We start from the raw sequence: 25,081 nt of genomic DNA, 5'->3' as shown, positions 1-25,081 counted from the left end.
GTTCTGTCACCTCCACCTCACAATGCGCCTTGAATCTTGAATTTTCCCACTCTTCTCTGTATTTGCTACTGTTTATTTGATCCAAGCCACCATTGTATTATCTCTCCTCAGACTAGTATAATAAGTTCTTAACTGCTCCCCTTCCTCATTTTCTACATTCTTAATAGTGATCTTTTAAAAATGTAAATCACATCCATATCCTTACCCTCCTTAAAGTCCTCTAGTGGCTTCTTTTACACTTAGAATAAAATCCTTACTTTTCACTATAAGGTCTGGAAGACCTGTACAGGACCCAACTCCTGCCTGTCTCTCCAGCCACACTTCCTTCTAGCTCACCCTGTCTAGCTACCTTCTCCTTTTAGTTCATTAAACACACCAAAGTCATTCCCGCCTCAGAACTTTTGCACTTGCTATTTCCTCCTTCTAGAATGTACTGCCAAATTTTTGTGAGGCTAACTTTTCATCAGTTACATTTCAACTCAGATGTCACCACCTCCAAAAGACCTCCCATGATGCCCTTATGAAATATGCCCACTTTCTGTCCTTACTTGGTAGTAAGCAGATTTATTTTGTTTCAGCTGATGTACTCGCTGTATGTAATAGATCGGTGACAAATTTTGATTATGTGATGCCAAGAATTGGGTAACTGTATTCTTTGCAGATTTGCAGCTGTGTAAAACTGCTAAGCAATGTTGTAAATACCATGCAGTTTTTTAATGTTTATTTACTTTTGAGAGAGAGAGAGAGAGACAGAGGGAGGGAGGGAGGACCAGAGAGACAGGGGGAAACAAAGAATCTGAAGTAGGCTCTAGGCTCTGAGATGTTAGCACAGAGCCCAACATGGGACTCAAACTCACACACCGTGAGATCGTGACCTGAGTCGAAGTTAGACACTTAACCGACTGAGCCACCCAGGCACCCCGTAAATACCATGCAGTTTTAAAAGATGGTTTGATATATACCAGTCTAGTTGAAGCATTGAAGTGGAGGGGTGCTGGTTGGAGGGGCACAGATTTTTATGTCATTGACAGTGTTATGGTAGTTCCAAGGTACTTTCGTGTCAATCCCTGATAAAAGTAGTCCATGTATTCTCTAAGGTAGAAATCATTTAAAACATATGGCAGACATATGCATACTTTTTGGCTTTGGATCATTTTACACTTTTAAAAATTGAGGATCCCAAAGCAGTTTTGTTTGTATGTGTGTATTTACCATGTAAAACTGAGACATTTAAAAAATACCATTCACTTAAAAATAACAGTAATAAACACATTACGTAGTAACATAAGTCACACTGTTTTAAGGAAAAATAACCATTTTATAAACCAAAGAAAAACTAGTGAGAGTGACACTGTGTTATATTTGTGCAAATCTCTTCATTGCTTTGATGAATAGAAGACTGTAGATTCTCGTATCTACTTATGTAATCATTCTGTTGTGATCTAATGTTTTGATTGCAGCATGTGAGTGAGGAAGGTCTTGTATTATACATATGCATAGTTGGAAAAAAGAAGGATTTTTAAATAGACTTTTTAGATAGTTATGGATATTCTTCTTTGATACGACACCATTACTTAGCAAGTGCTAGTTTCTTTAGATTTGTTACAGTGTGGACTTTAAAAGGATACCAGTGAACTTTTTGTATTCTGTTCCAATAAATTTCATTGACTTATCCTGTGCTGTGAATGGGTCTTTCACCCAGCATGATTTCCTGACCACATCTGTCGGTCATTTGGAAAATGCTGGCTTACTGAGTTATACAGATCTATTGAGAAATAATATCTTTCCCCAGAATTCTAGATTAATGTTTACAAAATAATTTGAGAACATTTATAAGATGAACATTATAGAATGTGTAAAATAGACTGAGTACTGGTGTGGTGCTGGGTAAGTGTCTCACCTAATTGGATCTCATTTTCTTTATCTGAAAATAAGGTAATGATTTCCTGATGAGTGGATTGTGACTCTTGTCAATCGTGTTCCTCAAATACTTAAGTATTACATAAGTATTACATAACAATTGATGATTTCAGTCCCCTGTACGGTCAGTTTCCCTATTTTCTCTGTTGGAGTTTTAAGTTAAGGGTTCTTGAGTACAAGCAAAGAAACTCAAAGAAGTCCCTTTCTTTGCTAAAGAAATTTGACATTCATCTGGAAACTCTCTCTTAGCCCAGGTATGGATTACAGATTTGTTTTATAACATTTATTGAGTTACTTTGCATCAGAAATCATGCCAGAATCGAAGATACAAATAATAGAACTAACCACAGGCTTTTTCTGGAAGGATCTCATAAGAATCCTCTGTGCCTACAAATGAGTGGGTCACATGAAAAGGAATGTGGTATTTGGGAGAGATGTGGTTTTTATCAGTTAGGTTACCCAGTCTTGTTGGAGCTCCTTTGGTGAGGCTAAGGGAAGAGTGGATTGTTAGGTTTCTTATTTCTGAATCCACAGATAAGCTTTGGAGGGGGATTGTGACCCCCCCTTTTTTTCTACAAGAGCTTATGTATATCTTCAGATTTGCAAAGGGTTTGTAACCCCTAAAGTTAAGAAAATCCCCCTAACTGTGAGACTTTAACTCCTAGACAGATAACCTGAGATGATTTGCGTCTACAGGTTATAAAAATGTCTGAAAGAATCAAGTATCTTTTCTCAGAAACTACTTTAAAACCTTTAGACACTTGTCTGCACACAAAACAAAAATTACCTTTTCCAGTCTCTTTGCAGTAATTTGCCATGAAACATAGTGTTAAGATTTAGGATAGAAAAGGTTGAAATGCATGGCTGTTATGCATTTGGTACTAAATATGTTTCTTTATGTCCCTTTCTGTACTCTTACCCCTTAGAAGCTATAGATTTATTTGCATGAAAAAGATTTGCAGAGTAATGTCTAAGTAAAATCTCTTCATATCAAATGGCCTAAGCGACTTTAGGTACAGATTTGTATGTGTGTATCATACTCTTTCAAAAACATCATTGTAACAAATATTATATGATTGCCCATTGCTTGTTAAGACAACCTTTATTTACTTCTGTTCAAACTGTTTATGTTTATCTTTTGGAATTAAAATTCTGCTGAATGCATTGATATGTATATATATATATATTTTAACATTTTTAAAGTAATTGTGTAAGTGACTGCATTGGAACCGGATGTCCAGTGTGTTACACCCCAGCCTGGATACAAGATGTGAAGATAAATAGACAGTTGGACAGCATGATCCAGCTTTGTAGTAAGCTCCGGAATTTGCTGCATGACAATAAGCTATCAGGTGAGAAAGATCACTCTCTCTCTTCATGAAATATCTGATGATGAATTCATATTGATCGCAGAAAGTATGTAAAGATCTGTCAGGAATTCTGATGGCATATTTCAGATTTGAAGATTGACAGCGTTTGCGATTATTTTGAGAAGTGACAGATAACTTAGAGATCACTTAGAGAAAGCAGGGTCCAAAGAGGTTAAATGATCTCACCTAACATCATATGTGTAGTTAGTACTGGAAATGAGAAATAGAGCCCATTTCTTCTGATTGTCAGTCCAGACACTTTGCACCACCTACATTGCCTGCTTTTTACAGTTATAATAATTTCTGAATAATATACATGGAAAAGTGATTTTGTTCTTAAATTCACTTAAATACACTTTTACAAGATAGAATACAACCTTCTGTGCATCGCTTTTCTAGACTGAATTAATTAGATGAGCACATTTTGAAAGAGCAAAAATCTAATATTCATTTTCTTTTCTATTTAAATGGGGGTTAATGTTTTTCAAATTGTTCTTAGACTCTGTGTATTAACTATATATCTTCCCATTGTGCTTTCTGCTGAGAACTAATTAGCTGTGGAAAGAAAGTAAAAGGTTTTGAATCTTCATAATTAGATACTGGAATTGTCTTTTTATTGATCAGATCATGTCATTTTAGCTTATGTTTATAGGATAACCTTTTCTTGATTGGCAGGATGCTGTGAATGATTGATAAAGCTCGCATAAAATGGTTGAATTTCCATTTCTAAATCTTCTGATCTTAGATTTCTGACAAGCTGTGTTATTGTCAGCTACTAAAGGTGAAGTTGATTAGACAAATTAAAGAAACAAGGCAAATACTTTGTCTTATTGACTAGGTCCATATTTTTAAGAAGAATTTAAATCATAGTCTACCTATGAAAAGTTTTCTTCATCTCATCATTGTATTAGACTCTATTCTTTTAGGATATAATATGCTATGTGATAAAGTTTTACATGTTTTCAGATGTAATTATATACTCATATACATTTCAAAAAGTATTTACCTTTTTGAAAAAATAATACTGCATTATAAATCTCTTTAAGAGCATAATGAAGAAACTTCATTATTATCATCTGTATTTTTTTCCTTCTTACTCAGAGGTAGGGCTGATAGTGTTTAATTTTCTAATTAAAATGATTAGTGTATGATATGCCCCCCCCCCCCCCCCACAGGTACAATGGTTAAAGAGAGGTGATGCGTGTTTGGAGGGGGTTGAGGGGGGGGATTAAAATCTTTTTTTTTTTTTTTTTTTAAGATTTTCTAATTTTTAAGTAAGCTCTACACCCACTGTGGGGCTCAAACTTACAACCCTGAGATCAAGAGTTGCATTCTCTACAGACTGAGTCTTCCAGGTGCCCTTAAACTCTTGATTTAAGTGTACAATATGAAAAATGTTCATGTCTGCCTGAAAGTGGCTTTTGTCAGATCTTCAAGATGTGTGGTCTCTTAGGAACATTGGCCATGCATTGACATCTGAGGTGCTATTCTGAGAATTCTGTCTGTTGTGATGGTTTGATGTGATTCTTCTCCAGTTTCTGTGTAGTAATATATTAGCTTGCTCAGGCTGCTGTAACAAAACACCACAAACTGTGTGGCTTAAATAATACAAATTTATGATCTCACAGTTCTGGAGTCTAGGAGTTCTAGATTGAGGTGTTGGTATAGTTAGTGCCGTCATAGTCTGTGAGGGAAGGATGTCTGTGAGGAAAGGATGTCTGTGAAGGAGGTCTGTGAGAGGAGGGCCTCTCTGCTTGGTTTGTAGATATCAGTCTTCATGTTACATGGTGTTCTCCCTGCATGCGTGTTTATGTTAAATTTCCCCATATTTATAAAGACACCAGTCTTTTTGCACTATAGAGTCCCACTCTACTAGTTTTTACTAATTATATCTGTAATGACCCTGTTTCCTGAGGTCACATCCTGAGGTACTGGGAGTAGGACTTGGATAGATGAATTTTATGAGGAACACAGTTTAACCCATAACAATGTAATGTGTAATGTGACCTTTTTAATGCTAATAAAAAGGGAGCAGAGTAACTCTTGATGGGTAGTGAATTATAGCATAGTGGGGTATGGGTATAGTGCCTTGGGGTGCAAAGAAGAATAAGGTAGGGGACTTCTCCAGAAATTCTACTGTCATTAATGATGGTTGAGTCTTTAGTATGGTTTTCATATTTTGTGGACCATGTATGAAATGTCTCCATATTTAATCACTGCTAAGGATACTTATAAAAATTATCAGGTTTAGAATAAGTTTTTGCATGGGGCCAGAGGCCTTTTAGAATGTTGTCTTTGTCATGTAAAAATAGATTGGGAGTTTGAGGAGAGGATTATGGTGATTCATTTTTCGAAAGGCATTTTGTGTTCATTTTCCTTATTATAGTGAGTAGTAACTACTTGAAGTAACAGACTTCAGCAGTGCTGGCTTTATCATTACTTATTTTAGCATGAATTGAAATTTCACAATTTGGATAACATACAATCAAAATTTTAGGAGCAGGAAGGTCATCCTAAATCACTTATTCTGTAGGTGAGGAAATTGAGGACTTAGGTTATGCAGGAAGGTCACAGTGTGAGTTTGTTTACTTACTTACACTGTACATTTAGCACAATGCTTTGGTTAGGTGTATAGGTGTTCATTATACTTGTTGAATTGGAGACAAATTGGCAGTGGTAAGGGTTAATTCATACCCCAGAGACTAAACTTAATTAAAGCTATTTTATTTAAAAAACTTTTTTTAATGTGTATTTATTTTTGAGAGAGAGAGCGTGTGCATGAGTGCACATGAGCGGGGGAGGGGCAGAGAGAGAGAGAGAGGGAGAGAGAGACGGGGAGAGAGAGAGAGAGAGAGAGAGAGAGGGAGGAGAACAGGATCTGATGTGGGCTCTGGGCTGACATCAGAGAGCCCTGTGTAGGGCTTGAACTCATGAACCATGAGATCATGACCCGAGCCGAATTTGGACGCTTAACTGACTCAGCCACCCAGGCATCCCCAAAACAATTTTAAAACAAATTCTCAGGTTTTGATTTCAACAATTCATTTTATAATGGTAACATCTTCCTTTTCTCCTTTTACAGAAGATGGTAAATCTAGAGTGTAAACATATTGAAATATAAATCTCTGTCCAGAGCTATAATTTACATGGTGCCAAGCTTATCCTGCTGATTAGTGGCATTGCATTAACTTTTCCTCCTGAGGTTCTGCCAAAACAAACTAGCCTCAAAGGGCATTGGAGTTTTTTTGAGGGTATTTCTCTGTTTCTTTATAGTGTATTCGATATTTTATGTAGTACCTTATGTTAGTTTACATAGCCAAGTCCCTCTAAAATTAAAGTGGTATAAGGTGTACTAGGTTACTAGGTAGAGGGAACTAACAGTTGGGGACAAATTATGTTTTATCCTCTTTTTTTTTTTAATGTGTGTTTATTTATTTGGGGAGAGAACACAGGTGTGTGGGGCGGGGAGGGGCAGAGGGGGGGGGGGAAGAGAGAGAGAATCCCAAGTAGGCCCATGCTGTCAGTGCAGAGCCCAACACAGGGCTTGATGCCCCAAACCATGAGATCATGACCCGAGCCAAAACCAAGAATTGGATGCTTAACCCGCCGAGCCATCCAGGCATCCTGGTTTATCCTCTTTATAACGAGGAAATTGGAAACAGATCTCATAAAATAAGGGTGTTAGATTAAGTGATCCCAAGGTGTAGCTTGAAAATCATCTAGTTCTGTTAAATGGGTGTTGACGATGATGAATTAAGGGGGATGGTCAGATATCTACATCTCTATTTTTTTTAAGCCCTGTAGTTCACAATTTATCTTTCAAAAGAACCTTGTTAGTTGCATTTACTATGAAATATATAATTACTGTAATTAAGGTGGGTAATTAGGACAAACTTGTCAAATCATGGACATGGTATATGATATACTAGAGATAAAGAAGCCTGATTTATAGTAATGCTTTTTAAAATGAGCTTCTAAATACTTGAACAGGTTTTCCTCAGTTCAGTGTACTTTCAAGAGAAAAGATTGTCACAAATTTTTCTGAAAACCATTTATGGATAATTTTACCTTATTCTTTATAATATAATCTGTTTTCTACTAATGGAGTTAAATTTAAAAGTTTGTATTTTATATTGCTTCCCATCATATTAAATCAGACCTTGCAGGTGCTGGTCAGGCTCTGTGAAGCATTTGTTGGTGTTGGTGGTGACGTCTAAAAAAAAAAAAACGTTTTGATTATGCTTTCATGGGATCACAATTTCCTTTTCTGTTTTCTGGCTTCCAAAGAGATGCTTGTCTTTCTATAGTGAATTACATAGTATTTCATATATGTTATGACTTTCTTATAATAGATGAAGATGAACATTTGAGTAGTTGTGTTGCTGTTGTTTTTTTAAAATAGAACTGAATAGTTCTTAACTTACAAAATAATCATTCTTGCGGTTGAAGGCGTTAATGTTGCACAGATGGTAGCAAAGTACTTTCCTTTGATTTTTAATAAGGGACTAGTTTGTCAAAGAGATTTCTCAACTTCTGTTGTGAAACCTATAATAGAGAATAATTTGAAAGGCACACAATGTACATCATTATAATCCTTTGATGTAGATTAATGATAGCTAAATCACATTTTCTAATTGCCTCTTTTTTCTATAGTTTATTATTAAATTTTAAGAAAAAACTTGGCAAAGCTGCTTCTTAGCAACATGTGCATCTCTGTTCCTCGATATCTTGTGGTGTCCTCAGAAATATTTATATTCGGGGATAGAATTTTTAAAAATGTCATCATTAAGAAATTTACTATGTGGAGGAAGGACCAATATTTTTCTTCATGAAATGAACATGACAGTTTATAATGCTTAGAAGCATTCACTCATAAAAATTGTTGTAGCTGTTAATATTGTGATTTATGTTCTAGCAAGGTGGGGGTTTTGCTTTTGACAGGTTAAACTTAGAAATGCTGTGTAAAATGCAGAATTTACAATCATGTTTGCTGCTGTGGTCCTTGCTTAGTTAGGACAAGATGCATAATTTTAAAAACAAGTCATTTCTGATACAATTGCAAGTCTAGAAAAAAGGTCAAAATGAAATCTTCCTGAGAGTATTTATTGCTACTGGATGATCAGTGAGATTATTGTGTATGTATAAATTACATGAATATATGCTCTTTTCATTCACTTCTTTGTAATTTAAGGGATATATAGACCTGAGTATGAAATTGTGTTTTGTTTGTTTTGTAAAGATTTTATTTTTAAGTAATCTCTATACCCAACATGGGGCTCTGACTGACAATCTCAAGATCAATAGTCGCACACTCCACTGACCAAGCCAACCAGGCACCCTGAAATTCTACATTTTGTAAATTTTATAAGCATTAAGGACTTTAAAAAAATTTTAATGTATTTATTTTGACACCCAGAGAGACAGTGTGCCTGTGGGGGAGGGGCAGAGAGAGGGAGGGAGACAGAAACCCAAGCAAACTCCGTACTGTCAGCACAGAGCCCATGCAGGGCTTGAACTCATGAACCTTGAGATCATGACCTGAGCTGAAACAGAGTTGAACACTTAACCGACTGAGCCACCCGAGGGTCCTAGCATTTGACTTGTTTTTAATTGAAAATGTCATCATCTATCTTTAAAAGAAATTTTGGAAAATCAAATACAAGTTTTTACAGACTACCAGAGGATTAACCATTAAGTCTTTGTAATCTAGATTCTTAAAAAGTAACACTGGTAACACTTTGTTTTGACCTTTCCTCTAGACGTGAAATTATATCAGAAATGACTTGTTTTTGAAATCTACCAATCACTGCAGAGGAAAGACCTTGTTAGAAATTAGACATTAAGTCTTCTGTGTGAATGGATACCTCACTCTGATTGTTTTTATTTCCAAGATACCTCATCTTGATTGTTTTTATTTCCAAGATCCTAATATAATAACACTTTGTGGACCAAGTGATGTTCAGCTAGGATGTAAGAAGGATGCCAGAGAGTCTGATGTTACTCAGCTACACACTCCTGGCTTCAGCTGGGTTTGTTGGCTTACTCTCTGGCCAGTATAATGCTACCATTTGCACCAGGAGGAAGGGATGGCTTCTTTGGAATAGAATGGAGTTTGACTGAATTCCTTCGCTAGAGATCGTGTCTATGAAATTTCTACAGAGCTAAATACGAATTATTTGTTTTTTAAAATCTATTTTTCATTTTTCTTACCTGTTTAAAGTGCTGTTTTTACGGATCTATTTATAAACATAGGAGCTTTATGCTCACGAAATAGGAGGTGAAAGAGGAATAGAAAAATCAGTTTTGAACTAAAGAGATTGGAGATTGTAGTTTACTCATCCTCTGGTGTATTAATAATTTTAAATGATAAAATAAAAAAATGTTCTGTGTGAATAAAAAATACCTAAAAGGAATTTAAAAATAACTTCTTTCATAATTTCCTTTTCTCTTGTTAATATTTTAAGGCATGAGAATGTTGAGAAGAAATCTATTCCCAGAAACAAATAAGAAAAATGAAACTAAAATTATGTTGTATCTCTTAAGTATTCAAACTTTTCAGGAATAAGCACACTTGGCAATTTTATATAACACCTTAGTAGCATCAGACACATTTATTTCCTACATAGCAGATGTTACCAGTTCTTAGGAAAAAGATACCACTGGGTTTCTTTTTAAAGTAGCATAGTGTTAGAATGAAGTTTGTTAAAATTTTGCTTTAGAGTCTGTAATGGAAGAAAAGTCTTATAAATAAACAGTTCTCTTCATCTTGAATGAGGAGTGACTTCTCAGGAAAAACACATTAATATGATAGCTTGCTCTTTCTTTCTTTTCTTGCTTTTCTTTCTTTTCTTTCTTTCTTAGGACAAATAAAACATACTCCAAGTACCTTTGTTGGTCAAAGGAGATTACTAATTCTGTCAATTTGGAGAATGAGTTCAGGCAGTAGGAAATTATTTGTTAGGCATTGTTAACCTTGTCAGGTGGTGGTGGTAGTTTTTCCAGTTTCCCTGCCTTTCCTGGGTTCTTTCCTATACCTGACACAGCATCTTGGTAATCCAGTTCCTGTGGAGAGGAAAGCTGGATTGGGTGACCTCCCTGCCTCTCCTCTCTTTTTAGCTTTAATTCTTTAAGTGAGAGAATTGAGTGACTCTCAAGTTTTCTTCTAGCCTTTAAAACGTAACCTCTCTTATATAAATGCTTCTCAAGATTTAAGAGCAGATATCAAATAATTTATTCACCAGTATTTTTCGAGCACCACTGATTGTGCTCACCACTGTGCTGGGCTGACCTGGGTTGGTTTTACCACCCCTGTGTGGGGTGGGAGGAAAGAATTTTGAGGGAATATATATATATTTTTAAACATTTTTTTATTTTTGAGAGAAAAGGGGAACACAAATTGGGGAGGGGCAGAGAGAGAGGGAGAGAGAATCCCAAGCAGACTTCTTGCTGTCAGCTTAGAGCCCAATGTGGGGCTTGATCTTGCAAACCTGTGAGATCATGACCTGAGCTGAAACCAAGAGTTGGAGGCTTAACCAACTGAGCCACCCAGGTGCCCTGGGAATATTTTTTTAAAGAAAAACAAATGGGCTGAAAGGCAAAAACTAAATAAGACAACTTGAAGGAGGATCACTGACAGAATCCGAAAGTAGATCACTATACAACTCATTCACTGACTATTTCTTACTCATCTGTTAATGGGCAAGATTGGTAGGTCTAAAAAAATATAATACATATAGACATCATAATATATAGAGAGGAAAGAAAAGCTCACTTTTCCTGTGTGCCTCCTCTACTTCACTAGATGTGTGGGTTTTCCATACATTAAGTTGTTCTGTGACACTGGCTGGGTGTCCTACAGTTTCACTCTGTTCTGACACTGCCTGTCCGGAGATAGCATTAAGAGCCAACACAGGTTAAGAGCTCAGTCCCACAAGTCTGCCCCCCACCGCCCTTCAGATGCTACCTGGCTGTATCTTGGAGGTTCCCAGGACCTCCTTGAGTTTGATTAATTTGCTAGAGTGACTCACAGAACTCAGGAAAATGTTTTACTTAACTAGATTAAGTTCCCTATAAGTGGATGTAACTAACTCAGGAACAGCCAAATAGAGGAGATTCATAGGGCAAGGAGTGTGGGAAGGGGTGTGAAGCTTTATTGCCCTCTCTGGGTGTGCTGCTCTCCCAAGACCTCCATATGTTCATCAACTTGGAAGCTTCCTAAACCCTTCCTTTTGGGCATAATTGATTAAATCATTGGCTTCTAGTGATTAGTTCAACTTGCAGCTCCTCTCTCCTCTTGAAAGTTGGGGGTGGGACTGAAAGCTTTAACTTTCTCATCTTGATTGGTTCCCCTGGCAACCAGCCTGTATCCTTAGAGGGACTCCAAGAAGTCACCTCATTAATGTAAGCCTAGGTGTGGTTGAAAGAAGCAGTTACGAAGAAAAGACACCCATTTTCTCTTTATCACTCATACTATTTTAGAAACTGGAAACGTAACTAAATATTTATAACAAAAGATGCCCCTATAGGTTCTCTTGGGAAATTACAAAGGTTTTTGGACCTTTGTACCAAGAACTGTAGATGAAGACCTAATATATTTTATTACTTTAAATTACAATATCGCATGTAGTGATACTTGGTGAAAAGTTTTAATGTTTTGTGAAAATAGGTATGAGTTCAAATGCCAGCCCTTTCAGCAACTAGGTGTATGACCTTAAACAAGTTTTGTTTTCTGTTCAATTTATATAAGAAATATAAGAGAGCATTCTTTTTACAACAGATTAAGCTATATAAAAGTGTAAAGTGTGAAAGTCCTCCTCCACCATTTTACCTCAACTGAAAAGTAGAAATTGCTTTCTTTTACAGAGGTGCTGTTTTCATTGTTCAGTTTTCTAGTTCCACGAATTTGTGAAGATATTTGGACATAAATGCAATAGAATTTTTAGAACATAAATGAGATTGTGCTACACTTAACAAGTGTCTTGAAGTGGCCACATAAGATCTTGTAGTGTAAATGATCCATAGTTAATTCATTGCCGATTGATGAACACTGATTTCCCCCCCTGATTTAGGCTATTAGGAATATTGCTGCAGTTAACATTCTTACACATTTATGTTTGCAGGTACATGCATGGATATTTTCTATATTTGGTAAGATAGATGACTAGAGGCCAAATTGCTTTGTGAAAGGGTGTATACATTTAAAATTTGCAAGTATTTTACCATATTGCCTTTGAAATTCCTGGATTTGATTTGCTGATGTTTTATTTGGCAGTTTTGCAACTTTGATTGTAATTGGCAAAAGGTCCGTTGTGGATTCCTGCATATACAGAGTGGGTTGCGATACAGGACATGAACTCTAAGCTTAGGGAATTGACTTTTTGTGGTAAGCCCAAATGGGCTTGCTTTTTTTTTCCTGCTGGGAGACACTGCCCAGTCCCTCAGATATGTGCGCTGCAAACACAGTCCTGAGAAGTGTCTGGGTACAGAGCAGCCAGGGCCTTGCCTTCTTGGCACACCCTGCAGACGCATGCAGGACACTCAGAACCCCTGGCAGCTCGTGTTCCCCCCTTCCCCCCATCAGCGTTTCTTCTCTAGTTGCCTTCAGTGGTGTAAGCCAGAAGCACGTGACTCATCCTTGTCACCGCCACCTTCTTGTATTCACTTCATCACCAAATTTTATAAATTTTATCTCCTAAATACTTTTCAAAGATTTCTTTTTTTTCCCTCCTACCACCTCTCCAGTCTTGTTACCTTCTACTTACACTCCTATTCTGGCCTCTTAACGATTGCCTTCTTCCAATCTCTTTTCTCTCGCTCCACTCAAGACTGATTTTGTAAAACACAGATGCACTCATGCCATCTGACTTACATAAAACATTTTATTGGTTTGAAGAGCAGCGAGGAGGTCCAGTGGCTGGAATGGCAAGTAAGGAGAGAACAGGAGATCAGGAAGGTAGTGGAAGATCAGGTTGTTTCTGGCCTGTTAGGTGGCTACTAAGATTTTGGCTTTTTTTCAGAGCCAGAGTGGAAGTCTGGAGGGTTTTAGTGACATAATTTGACGAGTTATAAAGGGATCGCTGACTGCTCTGTTGAGAATAGACTTATGGGGGAGGAAGCAAGTACAGAATCAGGGAGATGATTTAGGAGGTTATTATTACTAATCTAGTGCATGATGATGGTGTCCTATACCATGCTGGCAGGAATGGAGGCAGTAAGAAGTAGTCAGATTTTCGATGTATTTTGCAGTTGGAGCTATAGAACTTGCATTTTGCATATAGGGCATGAAAGAGATAGGAGAGGCAAGTTTGATTCTAAGGTTTTTGCCCTAGGCTACTGGATTGATGATATGCCATTTACTGAAATGGGGACAGCTATAAGAGGAGCAGGTTTGGGAAGATGTGGATCAGGAACTCAGTTTTGGTCATGTTCTGTGTGAGATACTTATTAGGAGTAGACGTGCATGTTAAGAGTTGTTGAGTAGGCAGTTGAATATTAGTCTGAAGTTGAGGGGAGAGATCTGGGGGGCACATACACATTTGAAGTTGTCCCTGTATATAAGCAGATATGTGTGTGTGTGTGTGTATATATATATATATATATATATATATAATGTTCACATATATATATATATGTTCACAGATATATATATGTATATAAACATATATATGTATATCTGTTCACATGCATATATATATAAACAGATATATCTGTTCACATATATATATCTTTCACATATATGTGTGTGTGTGTGTGTGTGTGTGTGTATGTATATATATAAGATTACCAAGGAGGTGATTGCAGGTGAAGAAGTCTCAAGCCCTCCCACTTCAGAGATTGATGGAATGAGGAATACCAGAAGTAATACTTGTGGCTGAGCTCTTTATATGCTTTATATGCTGAGCTCTTTATATGCTAAGCTCTAGCCACGTTGCTTTTTATCCATTGAATATGCTAAACTCATTTCTACCTTAAGACCTTGGCACTTGTTCTACCTTCTACTTGGGAACCACTTTCCTAGATATTTATGTGACTGCTTCCCTTTTGTAATTTGTCATGAGGTCTCAACTCAAAAGTGAGTTTTACAGAGAGGCCTTCCTTGGTGACCTTAGCTAACGCAGCAAAGTGTTTGTACGGGTACTCACCCACAAATTGTGGCACCTTATCTACTTGGGGACAGTGATTCTTTTCTTTTTTAAAGTCTACTGATTCTTTGTGTTTTAATTTCTGATTATTTATTTTTACTTTTTAAAATTATTTTTATTTATTTTTAAGTTTATTTATTTTGAAAGAGAGAAAGAGAGTGCAAGCTGAGGAAGGGCAGAGAGAGGAGAGAGAGAATCCCAAGCAGGGCTTGCAGGGCTCAACTCATGCAGGGCTCAAACTCATTTACCGTGAAGTCATGACCTGAGCTGAAATAAAGGGTTTGGGTGTTCAACCGACTGAGCCACCCAGATGCCCCTAATTTCTGATTATTAGTAAAAAGTTGAAGAAATTCTTATAGTACCTATATTGTAACTGTATAGCTTAATGAATTTTCACAAACTCAACTCACCCAATAAACAATACAAGTATCCTAGAAGAATAAACACTATTCTAGAAGCCTCTTGTTGCCCCTTTTTAGTCACTAACTCCTTTCCCCATAGTTATGGGATAGTCAGTATTTTGACTTAACACATCATATTAGTTTCAGCTGGTTTTATGTATTGTTTTGTATCTGGCTTCTTTTGCTCAAGCGTATTATTTCAGTACGTAGTTCATTCATTCGCATTAGTTTCTTGTTTACATAGCTCGAGATTATATGAGATGACACCTAAAGAGTTGTGACTATCTTCAATCCCCTAGATTCATTTTGTTTGAAATAAGTTGAAGTCATGTTGTGTGAGTCCTCCAATTTTGTTTTTCTTCATTATTGATTTGGCTATTCTAGGTCTTGTGCCTTTCCATATTATAGCTCCTTTGCTTTCTTATTTAAATTTTAGAATCAGCTTGTCTATTTTTACAAAAAAAAAACAACTAAGATTTTTGTTGGATTATATTACAGTCTGTAGTTCTATTGGGGAGAATCAATGTCTCAAGATTGAGTCTTATTATTCATGAGCATGGAAGTCTTTCCATTTGTATGGATTTCTTTCATAAATATTTTATAATTTTCAGAACTTGTATGTATTTTGTGAGATTTATGTTAAGTATTTTATGGGCTTTTTTGCTACTTTTATAAATGGTACTAATGTTTTTTAATTTATTCTGCATTTTTTTGTTATATATCATATAGAAACATAGTTGAAGTTGAACTTGGTATATTGACCTTGTATTCTGAGGCTTTGTTAAGTTAAAGTTACCTGTTAGTTTCATTAATTTTTTAAAAAAATTTTTCCTTGAGATATTCTATGTAGTGATTCAGGTTAATTATAAATAGATGGTTTTATATTGGTGTGCCTTTTATATCTGTTCCTTGGGGTGCTATCTAGGAATTTCAGTATATTTGACTAGGAGTGGTGAGAACAGACATCTTTGCCTTGTTCTTGACAATGGGAACAAAATGGTAGTTGCACTATTTTACCATTTAGCATGATATTAGCTGTGTGTATTTTTGCCCTTCATCAGGTTGAAGAAGTTCCTTTTTATCCCTTGTTAGTTGGTCTTTTTATAAAGTCATAAATGAATGTTAGATTTTGTCATTTTTTTCTGTATCTGTTCACAAAATCACATGGTTTTCCTTTAGTTTGTTGATGTAGTGAATTATTGTTGTAATGAATTGTTGGTTATTGATTGGTTTTCAGAAGTCTCAATGAACAAGTGTTAATTTTTTTTACTACTGCTTATTAAATCCCATATCTGCCTGCCTGCCTGTCTATCTATCTATCTGGCATATCTTTTCTCATTGGCTCTTATTGTCACCAGCATGCTGTATGTTCTACTAATTTACTTGTATGTTCTGCCCATCCTCAGTGGAATAGAAGTTCCATATTTTGTTCTCTGCTGTATCTCCAGTCCCTAGAATGTTGTCTGGAATTAAAGTAGGATTCTGTAAATATTTGTTGAATGAGTGAATATCTCCTCTCAAGGAGTTCATAGCCTAGGATAAGGGAAAGGTACACAAATGAAGTGTGATACACCTTAGGAGAACTATGAACAAAATCCTTTGGGAGCTCAAGATGGGGGAGATTAAGTTTGTGTAACAGATTTCTTTTCCTTTTTTCTATCAGATTTGAAAGAAGACACATCTAGGCAAAATGTATTCAATGATGCAGAAAATAAGAAGAATTCAATAAAAATGTGGTTTAGTCCTCGAAGTAAGAAGGTCAGATATGTTGTGACTAAAGTTTCAGTGCAAACCCAGCCTCAAGTGATAGATGATGGGAACGCTCAGCAGGCCTCAGTGTACAAATTTGTCTCTACAAGTCCTCCAACAAGTGTTCCTGAGAGGGCTAAAAAGGCTTCCACGAGGTCCAGAAAAAAACAAAAAAAGAAAACTTTAGCTGAAATCAACCAAGAATGGAATTTTGAGGCAGAAAAAGAAGATGGTGAACCTGACTCCAAAGAGGAATTTAAGGAAAAGCTGGTGTCTTTCTGTAGCCAGCCATCTGTTATCGCTAGTCCTCAGACAAATGGTGACATAGACTTACTAGCAAGTGACTCTGTAACCGAATCGGAGTGTTCTAGAAGCTTAACTGAAGTCTCTTTACCATTGGCTGAGCAAATAGAGTCTCCAGAAACAGAGAGCAGGAATGAAGACGCGACTCCCGAGAAGAATGCTTGTGTGAATCATCTTACATCTAAGCAGCCCTTGCCATCAGGTCATAATGGGCGACCTGGACGTCGCAGCAGACGGTCCAGTCCCATTTCTAAGAGATGCAGAAGCAGCATTCCTGGCATGAGTGGGCAGCAAATGCTGCTTTCAGAAAACAAACCACTGCCTGGCTGCTCTTCACCACCTCCAAGCAAACGTAAAGTTGGTGACACATTAAGGAGGAAAAACAGTAATATATCAGACGAATCCATGAGCCTTTCACCAGGTACACCACCTTCTACACTGAATAGTCCAAGTTACAGACGGATGATGTTCAGCCCTTCAGCAATGAAGCTGTCTCCCGGTAGCCTTACAGCTGTGAAAAGAAATCATAGAGGAGAGACTTTGCTTCATATTGCTTCAATTAAGGTAGGATGCTTGCTGTGAAATACAATTTTAGAATGAGACCGACTATAAGAAACAATTTCTGTGGAGCCTGTGAACAGTGACATGAGATTACTAGGATAATTAACCTGCTCATGTGATACCTCCTTTGAACCAGAGAAGCAGAATTCGTAGGGACTGTGTCCCTACCTCAGAGCAGTGGCCCCTGGGCCTGAGGAACATAATCTTATAAGAGAAAACCAGTATTTCAGTATTTCAGCTTCTCCTTTGCCAAGGGCTTTCATTTCTCTATTCCATAATGATTTTGTTCAGTTTTCACCAGTTTCTCATGCTTTAGGAATATAGACAGGGGCCAAGTTACTGCTGGCAACACATTGTTACCCAGCCAAAGAGCTAGGGACAGTGTGGGAGATGACAGACTTCTGTGTGTTTGACACTTGTAGTGGGCACTGCCAGAATTTGCAAGGTTGAAAGATGTGGTCTGTACATTTTTCCAATGACCTGGAAATTTGATTATCAAAAATGGCTCCCGTGGTTGACCCTGAAGGAACGTGTCTGTATCCCACAGCCAGACATTTCTTTTAATAGTGTGTTCATTAAAGTTACCTCTCTTTATTTACTGCCTCAACCCTAGGGCTATGGCAGTGTTCGTTTTTTTGGAAACTAGCCCATTTGTCAGGCATGAGGTATACGTGCAAGGGTTAACCTTTGGAACTGACTCAAGAACTGCACGTAGAGGGGAGCAGTTAGCACCACAGCTTTACAGACTTTGTGATTTCATGCAAGTGTTATACGAATCAAATACAGGTGAGCTTAGTACTAAATTAAGATAGCTTTTATGATCTTTTAATAAGTTCACCAGGAGATCCTTGGGTGTTTTGCACAGATAGAGATCTTTGGAAGATCTGGAAGGAACCCATTGGAGGCCCCCGCATATAAGGCTGATGAGCATCAGGCAACATCTGGGAAGAATATGGAATAGACATTGAGTCCAGACATTCCTGTATTTTTGTATGGAGAAAGGGAAAAGCACAAAAACGAGCTTCCCCAACTGTTAGGGCTTTAATTTTATTTTTTTCCTTGCTTTATCTTCCAATAAATGATGAATATAGAGTACTCTATATCTGATACCAGTGAGGAGGGAAACTGCAACATGACTACATGCCAGTTTCTGCACACATATCCTTTGAACAACTTGAATTTTCAGTTGGTCCCTGTTATATTTATTTATTTTTTTTTGCAAAGCATTGATTTAGAAAACCAGACTATATTTTTGTCCTATTTGTTATGTAAATAATAGATATGCGAATAAGCTATTATAATCTTAACTTTATATTGCTATAAATGCTTCATAGACACAAGTAGCTAGCATAATAATGATGTTTTCATTTCTGACTAATATATAAGAATGTAGGCTGCTTTAGTTTCTACATTTTCCTTTCTGGGAATTATTTTCAGACTACCAGGCAGGATTCCATTTACATGGGTAGAGAATTTTTCTTTTAACCATATCTTTACTAATGAAGATCTCTAAGACCTAGGCCATAGTTTGACAAACTGTTTCTTAAAGGGGCAAATATTTTTAGCTTCCCAGGCCATGTAGTCTCTACAACTATTCATGTCTGCCCATAGTTCAGAAGCAGCCATAGACAATATATAAACCAATAAAAGTTGACATACAAAATCATGCATCTGGTCTACAGGCCATAGTTTGCCTACCCTTGGCCTCAGCAGTGGAAAAAAGACAAAGAATCTTAAGACAGGAAAAATAAGATGCGTCTTGTGAATTTTCTCCAGTGAAGATTGCTTCATACAAGTTTTGTCTTATAACTAGTTTACCTAGGAAGAGTCTTCTTGCCAGCATTAAAGTTACCCATTTGATTCTTTTGCACTTATCAAATACTGTTATTGTCATTAGTTGGCAGATTCTGATACAGTACATTTAAGACAAGGTAATTGATTTCTATTGTTTTTTTTTTTAAATCACTGTTTAATAAGAGTGCTCTCTTTTAAAAATATGTTATGAGTTGAATGTAAACCCCCACCCAGGTTGATTTTCGTAGAACAAATACGTGCGAAAAAACAGTTGATTTGTCAGTATATTTGTCTTTTTATAAGTAGTATTCATTTCATTTTCTGCTCTAATTTTCTCATTTGCGGCTGCAAATGTGTACTAGAAAACCAAATATTGTGATTCTGCTATTTTATTTTTTGTGTCCACCTACTTTAGAAAAAGATTTGAGGTGGCTCTGAAGTTAAAATACTAAAAATGGAACAAGAAACAGGGAAATAAAAGTTACTGCTGCTGAACAGAATGTAGATTTGATGACCTTTCAGGCAGCCAAGCCTAGCCCACTGAAAATAAAATCCACAGTCCTTCCTATGGTCTACACAACCCTGTATGATCCTCCTCCTTCAGGCTTCTGCTCAAATGCCACGTCTTCAGAGAGACTTTCTCGCTTACCTAACCAAGCAGTCCTGCTTGTTTTGTTTTCTTTCAGTTATTTCCTGACATGCTTGCTTGCTTTATTTATTTATTTATTGATTGATTTATTGATTTATTTTTAACGTTTTTATTTGTTTTTGAGACAGAGAGAGACAGAGCATGAATGGGGGAGGGTCACAGAGAGAGGGAGACACAGAATCTGAAACAGGCTCCAGGCTCTGAGCTGTCAGCACAGAGCCTGACGCGGGGCTCGAACTCACGGACCGCGAGATCATGACCTGAGCCGAAGTCGGACACTCAACCGACCAAGCCACCCAGACGCCCCATATGTTTTATTTTTTTAAGATTTATTTTATTTTTTGAGTGCAAGTAAGGGAGAGGGGCGGGGGGAGAGAGACAGAATCCCAGATAGGCTCCACTCTGTGTGGGGCTCAGTCCCTTGACCTGGGATCATGACTTGAGCCAAAATCAAGAATTGGACACTTAAGTGACTGAACCACCTGGGTCCCTCTATTTCCTGACATTATTATTATAGATCTCTTAGTTTCTTGCTTCTCTCTTTAGAATGAGAGCAAGAATTCTGTTTCTTCACTGTTAGATCTCCAGGATCTAGAACATTGCCTAGAACATAGCAGATGAATTTGATGAATAAATGAGCAAATTTTCCACTCAGTCATGATCTGAACCCCATTCTCCTGTCACACTGAACTTTATTTAGCCTTATGAACTATTCAGTATGTTCATTAATGCTACCAATACTTTGCACGTGTTCTTTTCTCTGATTTATATTCTTTCCTCTACATGCTTCCCTTTTCCTTCCTGGCTCTTTGTATGTAACCCTAAAAATCCAGTTTACATCCTACCTTCTTAATAAGTCTTCCTCAGGATTCCTAGAGTTAGTTTCTCCTCTATGGTGACATTATTTTGTTTGCATTTATATTCATTTAGCTTTCTGTGGTTATCCAGAATATATTCTTCATTTAAAATTTAATTTCAAAATGAGTAATAACTGCAGGTTTCAAAAATACGAATAAAAGTATTTATAGTAGAAAACCTCACTCCTGTTTCTGCCCCTAGCTGCACTATTACTGACAAGCCCTTTTTGCTTAACCACCTTGCTAGTGTGTCCTTTGTGAATTTCTTTATGTAAATATAAGCAAGTCTATTCCATATTGGTACACAGCTTTCTGTATGTTTTTATAGTAGCATTGCCTTCTGTACATTTTTATTATTTGACTAGTCCTTACTAATGGATGTCTGTTTGTTTCCATTCTTTTGCTTTTATAAACAGTGCTGTGGCAAGGAATCTTTGTTTCATATGTGACCAGGTGTATTTTTCGGATAAATTCCTAGAAGTCGACTTCTGGGTTAATGTAGAGCATCCCTTACCTTATTTACCCTGATAACCTCCATACCTGGCAATAGAAGGGTCTTGGTAAATATCCAGACTGCCTAAATTCAGGCTGCTGGATGTTAGACCACTACTATGTCACCGGCAGATACTGTTTGTACTGTCAGTTCTCAAATCCTTTTTTCCTTCAGGATCCTGGATTTACAGGTGAGCCATTCTACTTTTTGGACATTCAGCCCTGTATGAATACAAACCCTACAGACCCTACAGGATTCTTCTTGAATTCCTTATTTATACTTTCATTTTATTATACTGCAGAATTTCAAGCAGAATATTCATTAATATGATGTCTGGGATATTGTGTGTATTCTCATGTAACCAGAACAAATTTGAGATTCAGTTGGCTCTTTTTATTGCCCGTGTTTCTATTTGAATGTGGATGTCACCTATGGTTAAAATGCTACTGAGAACATTTTGTTATAAATGTGAGATTTTATGAGAAAGTGTTACTGTGCCTAGGTAGAAACTAAGATAAACACTCATTTATTCTTCTGATTTAATTTTTGAAAACTTAGTATTTGATATTTCTCTAGACATAAAGAAAATTTTGATTTGTTATTTTATCATGTAGAATTTGTGGTTGCTGGAATTAGCCTCAGATTTCTAGCACAGATTCTTCAAATGGTAATGATTGCTCATAATTCATGCCACAGCATTGAATGTATCATGATATAGAAGGCTTGACGTTGGCATGTCATGATATATTTTTGATGCAGACAGAACGAATCATATTTTCAGGCAACTTATAAGGCATGATACACTTAACATAGCAAAGGTGATGAGGATCTCCTGGGTGGAAAGAACATCCCTTGTGAAGAGTCTCCTTCAGGGTCTGACTTTGTCATTCATCGTATTTTAAGGCAGTCACATTGTGTGAACCCCATTTACTGCTCGTCCTTCATACTAGCTTCCTGAGAAAGTTGCAGAGGACTCCCGAGCAAACTGGCATCTATGATATTTTCAAGATTGTAATTTCTAGAACATCTCTTGGAGGCAGTATCCAGTTTTCCCTCTGTCAACCACCACCTTTATAATACTGAACCTCCTTAATACCAGTAGCTTAACATTACACAGACTAGGTTGTCAGAAGCTTCTGTGAAGTTATTTTATTCAGTAAACTCTTGAAAAGCTAGGGAAATGTTTAATATATTTTAGAGCTTCATTCTGGATGACAAAAAAAAAAATTAAACAATATCTACTTGCCAAAGGAAAAGTTCTAGGTAACTGATTAGTTCATATATGTGGAAAAGCTTAACCATTTGGGATAAGTCGTCATTGTAATGCCCTGTACCTTTTTTATCAAGATATTTATTCTTAATTGTATTTTAGAAGAGCTAACCTTTATAATAAGGAAAAAAAAATGTGTGTGTGTTGGAAAGTTAATTTATATTGCTGTAATATGAACGGATGTGTGAAGAATCTGTTTTTGAATGAAAGGTTAGCAATTAGAAAATTCATTGTGGCACACACGTTCCGTTTGTTTTCAGCCTTTAAGGTATTACTTGAAAATACCAAATCCATTTAAAATTTCTTGTAAGCCTTGGTAAATACTTTCCTTGGATGATTTTTTTTTTTTTTCTTGCTGTGGTTTAAGAAACTCTCAGTTACTCTTTTAAGTTGTGGAGAGTCTGAAAGTGAGTGCTTATTACTCAGAATATTTTTTTAGTGAAGAAAGTAATTTAAAGAAATTAGAGGCAAAAGTTCATTTATTTCCCAGAAACTCCATATTGGTTCAAGCTTACTCCGTTACTGTGAACTCTAATTTTCATAATTTTATTTATGTGCATGACATTAAATTTACATAAAGTAGAACAATGAAAATGTGACAAACTTTTAAGTACTAGGGAAGAGAAAGCATATTGAGTATGAAAAACAAGCAGTTTGCAAATGGGCTATATGTTCCGGGGAAGTCTAGGGGTGCTTTGTAATAGAAGACCCTTTGATAGTTCGACAAGGTTACAAGAAAGAAAAATACCACTGTGTAGCATCTTTCCAAGAGAATCTGCTTTTAGTTTCTAAATGTCTCTGTTTCTATGTGAGTGTTCTCATGTGACTTTTCATTCCACAGTTGTATTTATATTTATGGGCTTTGTTAGGTTAATATGTTTTTGTGATTACTATGTAGAATTAGAATGGGGAAAGCTTTCAGAAGGCTTTTTGTGTAGTTTTGTGTGTGGATACTTTCATGTTGAAGGTTGGAAGTGTGTGTGGTTCTGGTAGTTCATCTGCCCCAATAATCATGGGATTGTTTAAAAAAATTCAAGTATCTTGACAGACATTCCTAGTTTCATTGGGAATGGACTTAAATATAGAGCAAAGGTTGCTAAATAAATGGTAATTTGTACTACTAATAAAGAATTTGCACCCCTAAGAAACTGTGGGAAAATATGTTTTTACTGGAAATGGGACAATTGATTTGAAACATACATAATGTTTATTTTTTAGATCCATTAAATATTTAGGGTCATTTTGGTAATTTAGGAACTTAAAAAATATGTTGCAAATGGATTTTTTCTTAGTTTATTTTGAGAGAGAGAGAGAGAGAGAGAGCATGTGTGGTGGGAGGAGCAGAGAGAGAGAAGGTGAGAAAAAATCCCAGGCAGGCTCTGTGCTGTCGGTGCAGAACTCAACATGGGACTCTATCCCACAACCCTGGGATCATGACCTGAGCCTGGCTGGATCAAGTCATAATGCTTAACTGAGCCACCAAGGTGCCCAAGCAAATGGATTATTTATTTTTATTTTTATTTTTTAGAAAACTAAGTAAGCTACCATCTTAAGATTTGTTGTGCTTGAGAGGCAGCAGCCCAAAACAATCAAATGAAAGCAAATGTTACTGTTTTTAGGAGACTTAGTGACTTCTACATATAATCAAACCAATAGGGGAAAAACTCATTTTAGAATATTGAGGATGGGGGTGAGAGAGGAGAGATTTCCTTCTCCCTAAAGAAGCTCTTCACAAAACCAGTTGAACACCTATGTGTCATAGGTAACTTTTGCTATATGTAATTTTAAAAAAAAATTTTTTTTAAGTTAATTTCGAGAGAGAGCACAAAAAGGAGAGGGGCAGAGAGGGGGGGGAGAGAGAATCCTGAGCAGGCTCCTCCCTGTCAGCGCAGAGCCTGATGCGGGGCTTGCGAGATCATGACCTGAGCGGAAACCAAGACTTGGACGCTTAACCGACTGAGCCACCCAGGTGCCCCATTTGCCATATGTAATTTATTTATTCAGCCTTTTTCAGAGTAAACTCTGTCAGTAATATTTGGAGAAAATAGCCTTGCTTTTACCTAGAAAAATATCTTATAGCAAATAAGGCGAATATAAACTAAATTAATGTATTAAGGATAAATGGAGTAACTGTCGATAAAAAAACAATTTGGAAGTTTCAACTGAGTGGCCTTCTTGACCTTGATTTTGTTTTAAACAGTACTTGGAAATCATTTTAATGCATGCTCAAAAAGGATGTTTTTCACAAATGAAGTGATGAGTTTAAATACTTCATTATCATCCGTTGATTTTTGGTTAGTGCCCTTTATTTGGTATTTTGAAATGACTTTTGATAAGGGTTGCTAATCTTAGAGATTTTGAACTTGATATTCAAGGATGGACCGTATGACTTCATGACTTCTTGGTACCTTAGAACAGTTCATCTATACATGACTTATTATTTATTACTCATGAGCAGTAGGCATTAGAGAAAAGATTTAAATTTGATTCTATCTTTAAGAAGACAAAATTTTAAAAATAAAACAGAACTCAAATCTCAGTATCTTCTTTTTTTATTGATGACTTTTAATTTC

At 36.5% G+C, this 25,081-nt stretch overlaps 1 protein-coding gene across 4 annotated transcripts in view; it reads left to right on the top strand.

Annotated features, from left to right (window-relative positions):
* The window catches only part of BARD1 (BRCA1 associated RING domain 1), an 83,346-nt gene that overhangs the window by 12,908 nt on the left and 45,357 nt on the right, over nt 1-25,081 (top strand). For 2 of the 4 annotated variants that reach the window (XM_040476154.1, XM_040476155.1), the window contains 2 exons: nt 3,124-3,272; nt 16,496-17,448. In XM_040476154.1, the coding sequence (XP_040332088.1) occupies nt 3,124-3,272; nt 16,496-17,448 (1,102 nt within the window). The remainder of the gene's footprint in view (nt 1-3,123; nt 3,273-16,495; nt 17,449-25,081) is intronic. The other 2 variants (XM_040476156.1, XM_040476157.1) reach the window with 1 other exon arrangement.

This window comes from Herpailurus yagouaroundi, unplaced genomic scaffold (assembly GCF_014898765.1).
Source record: "Herpailurus yagouaroundi ecotype Mexico unplaced genomic scaffold, PumYag 140, whole genome shotgun sequence".
In the NCBI taxonomy this organism is placed as follows: Eukaryota; Metazoa; Chordata; class Mammalia; order Carnivora; family Felidae; genus Herpailurus; species Herpailurus yagouaroundi.
The sequence above is the reverse complement of the archived record's forward strand: the minus strand, read 5'-3'. Positions and strand labels throughout refer to the sequence as shown.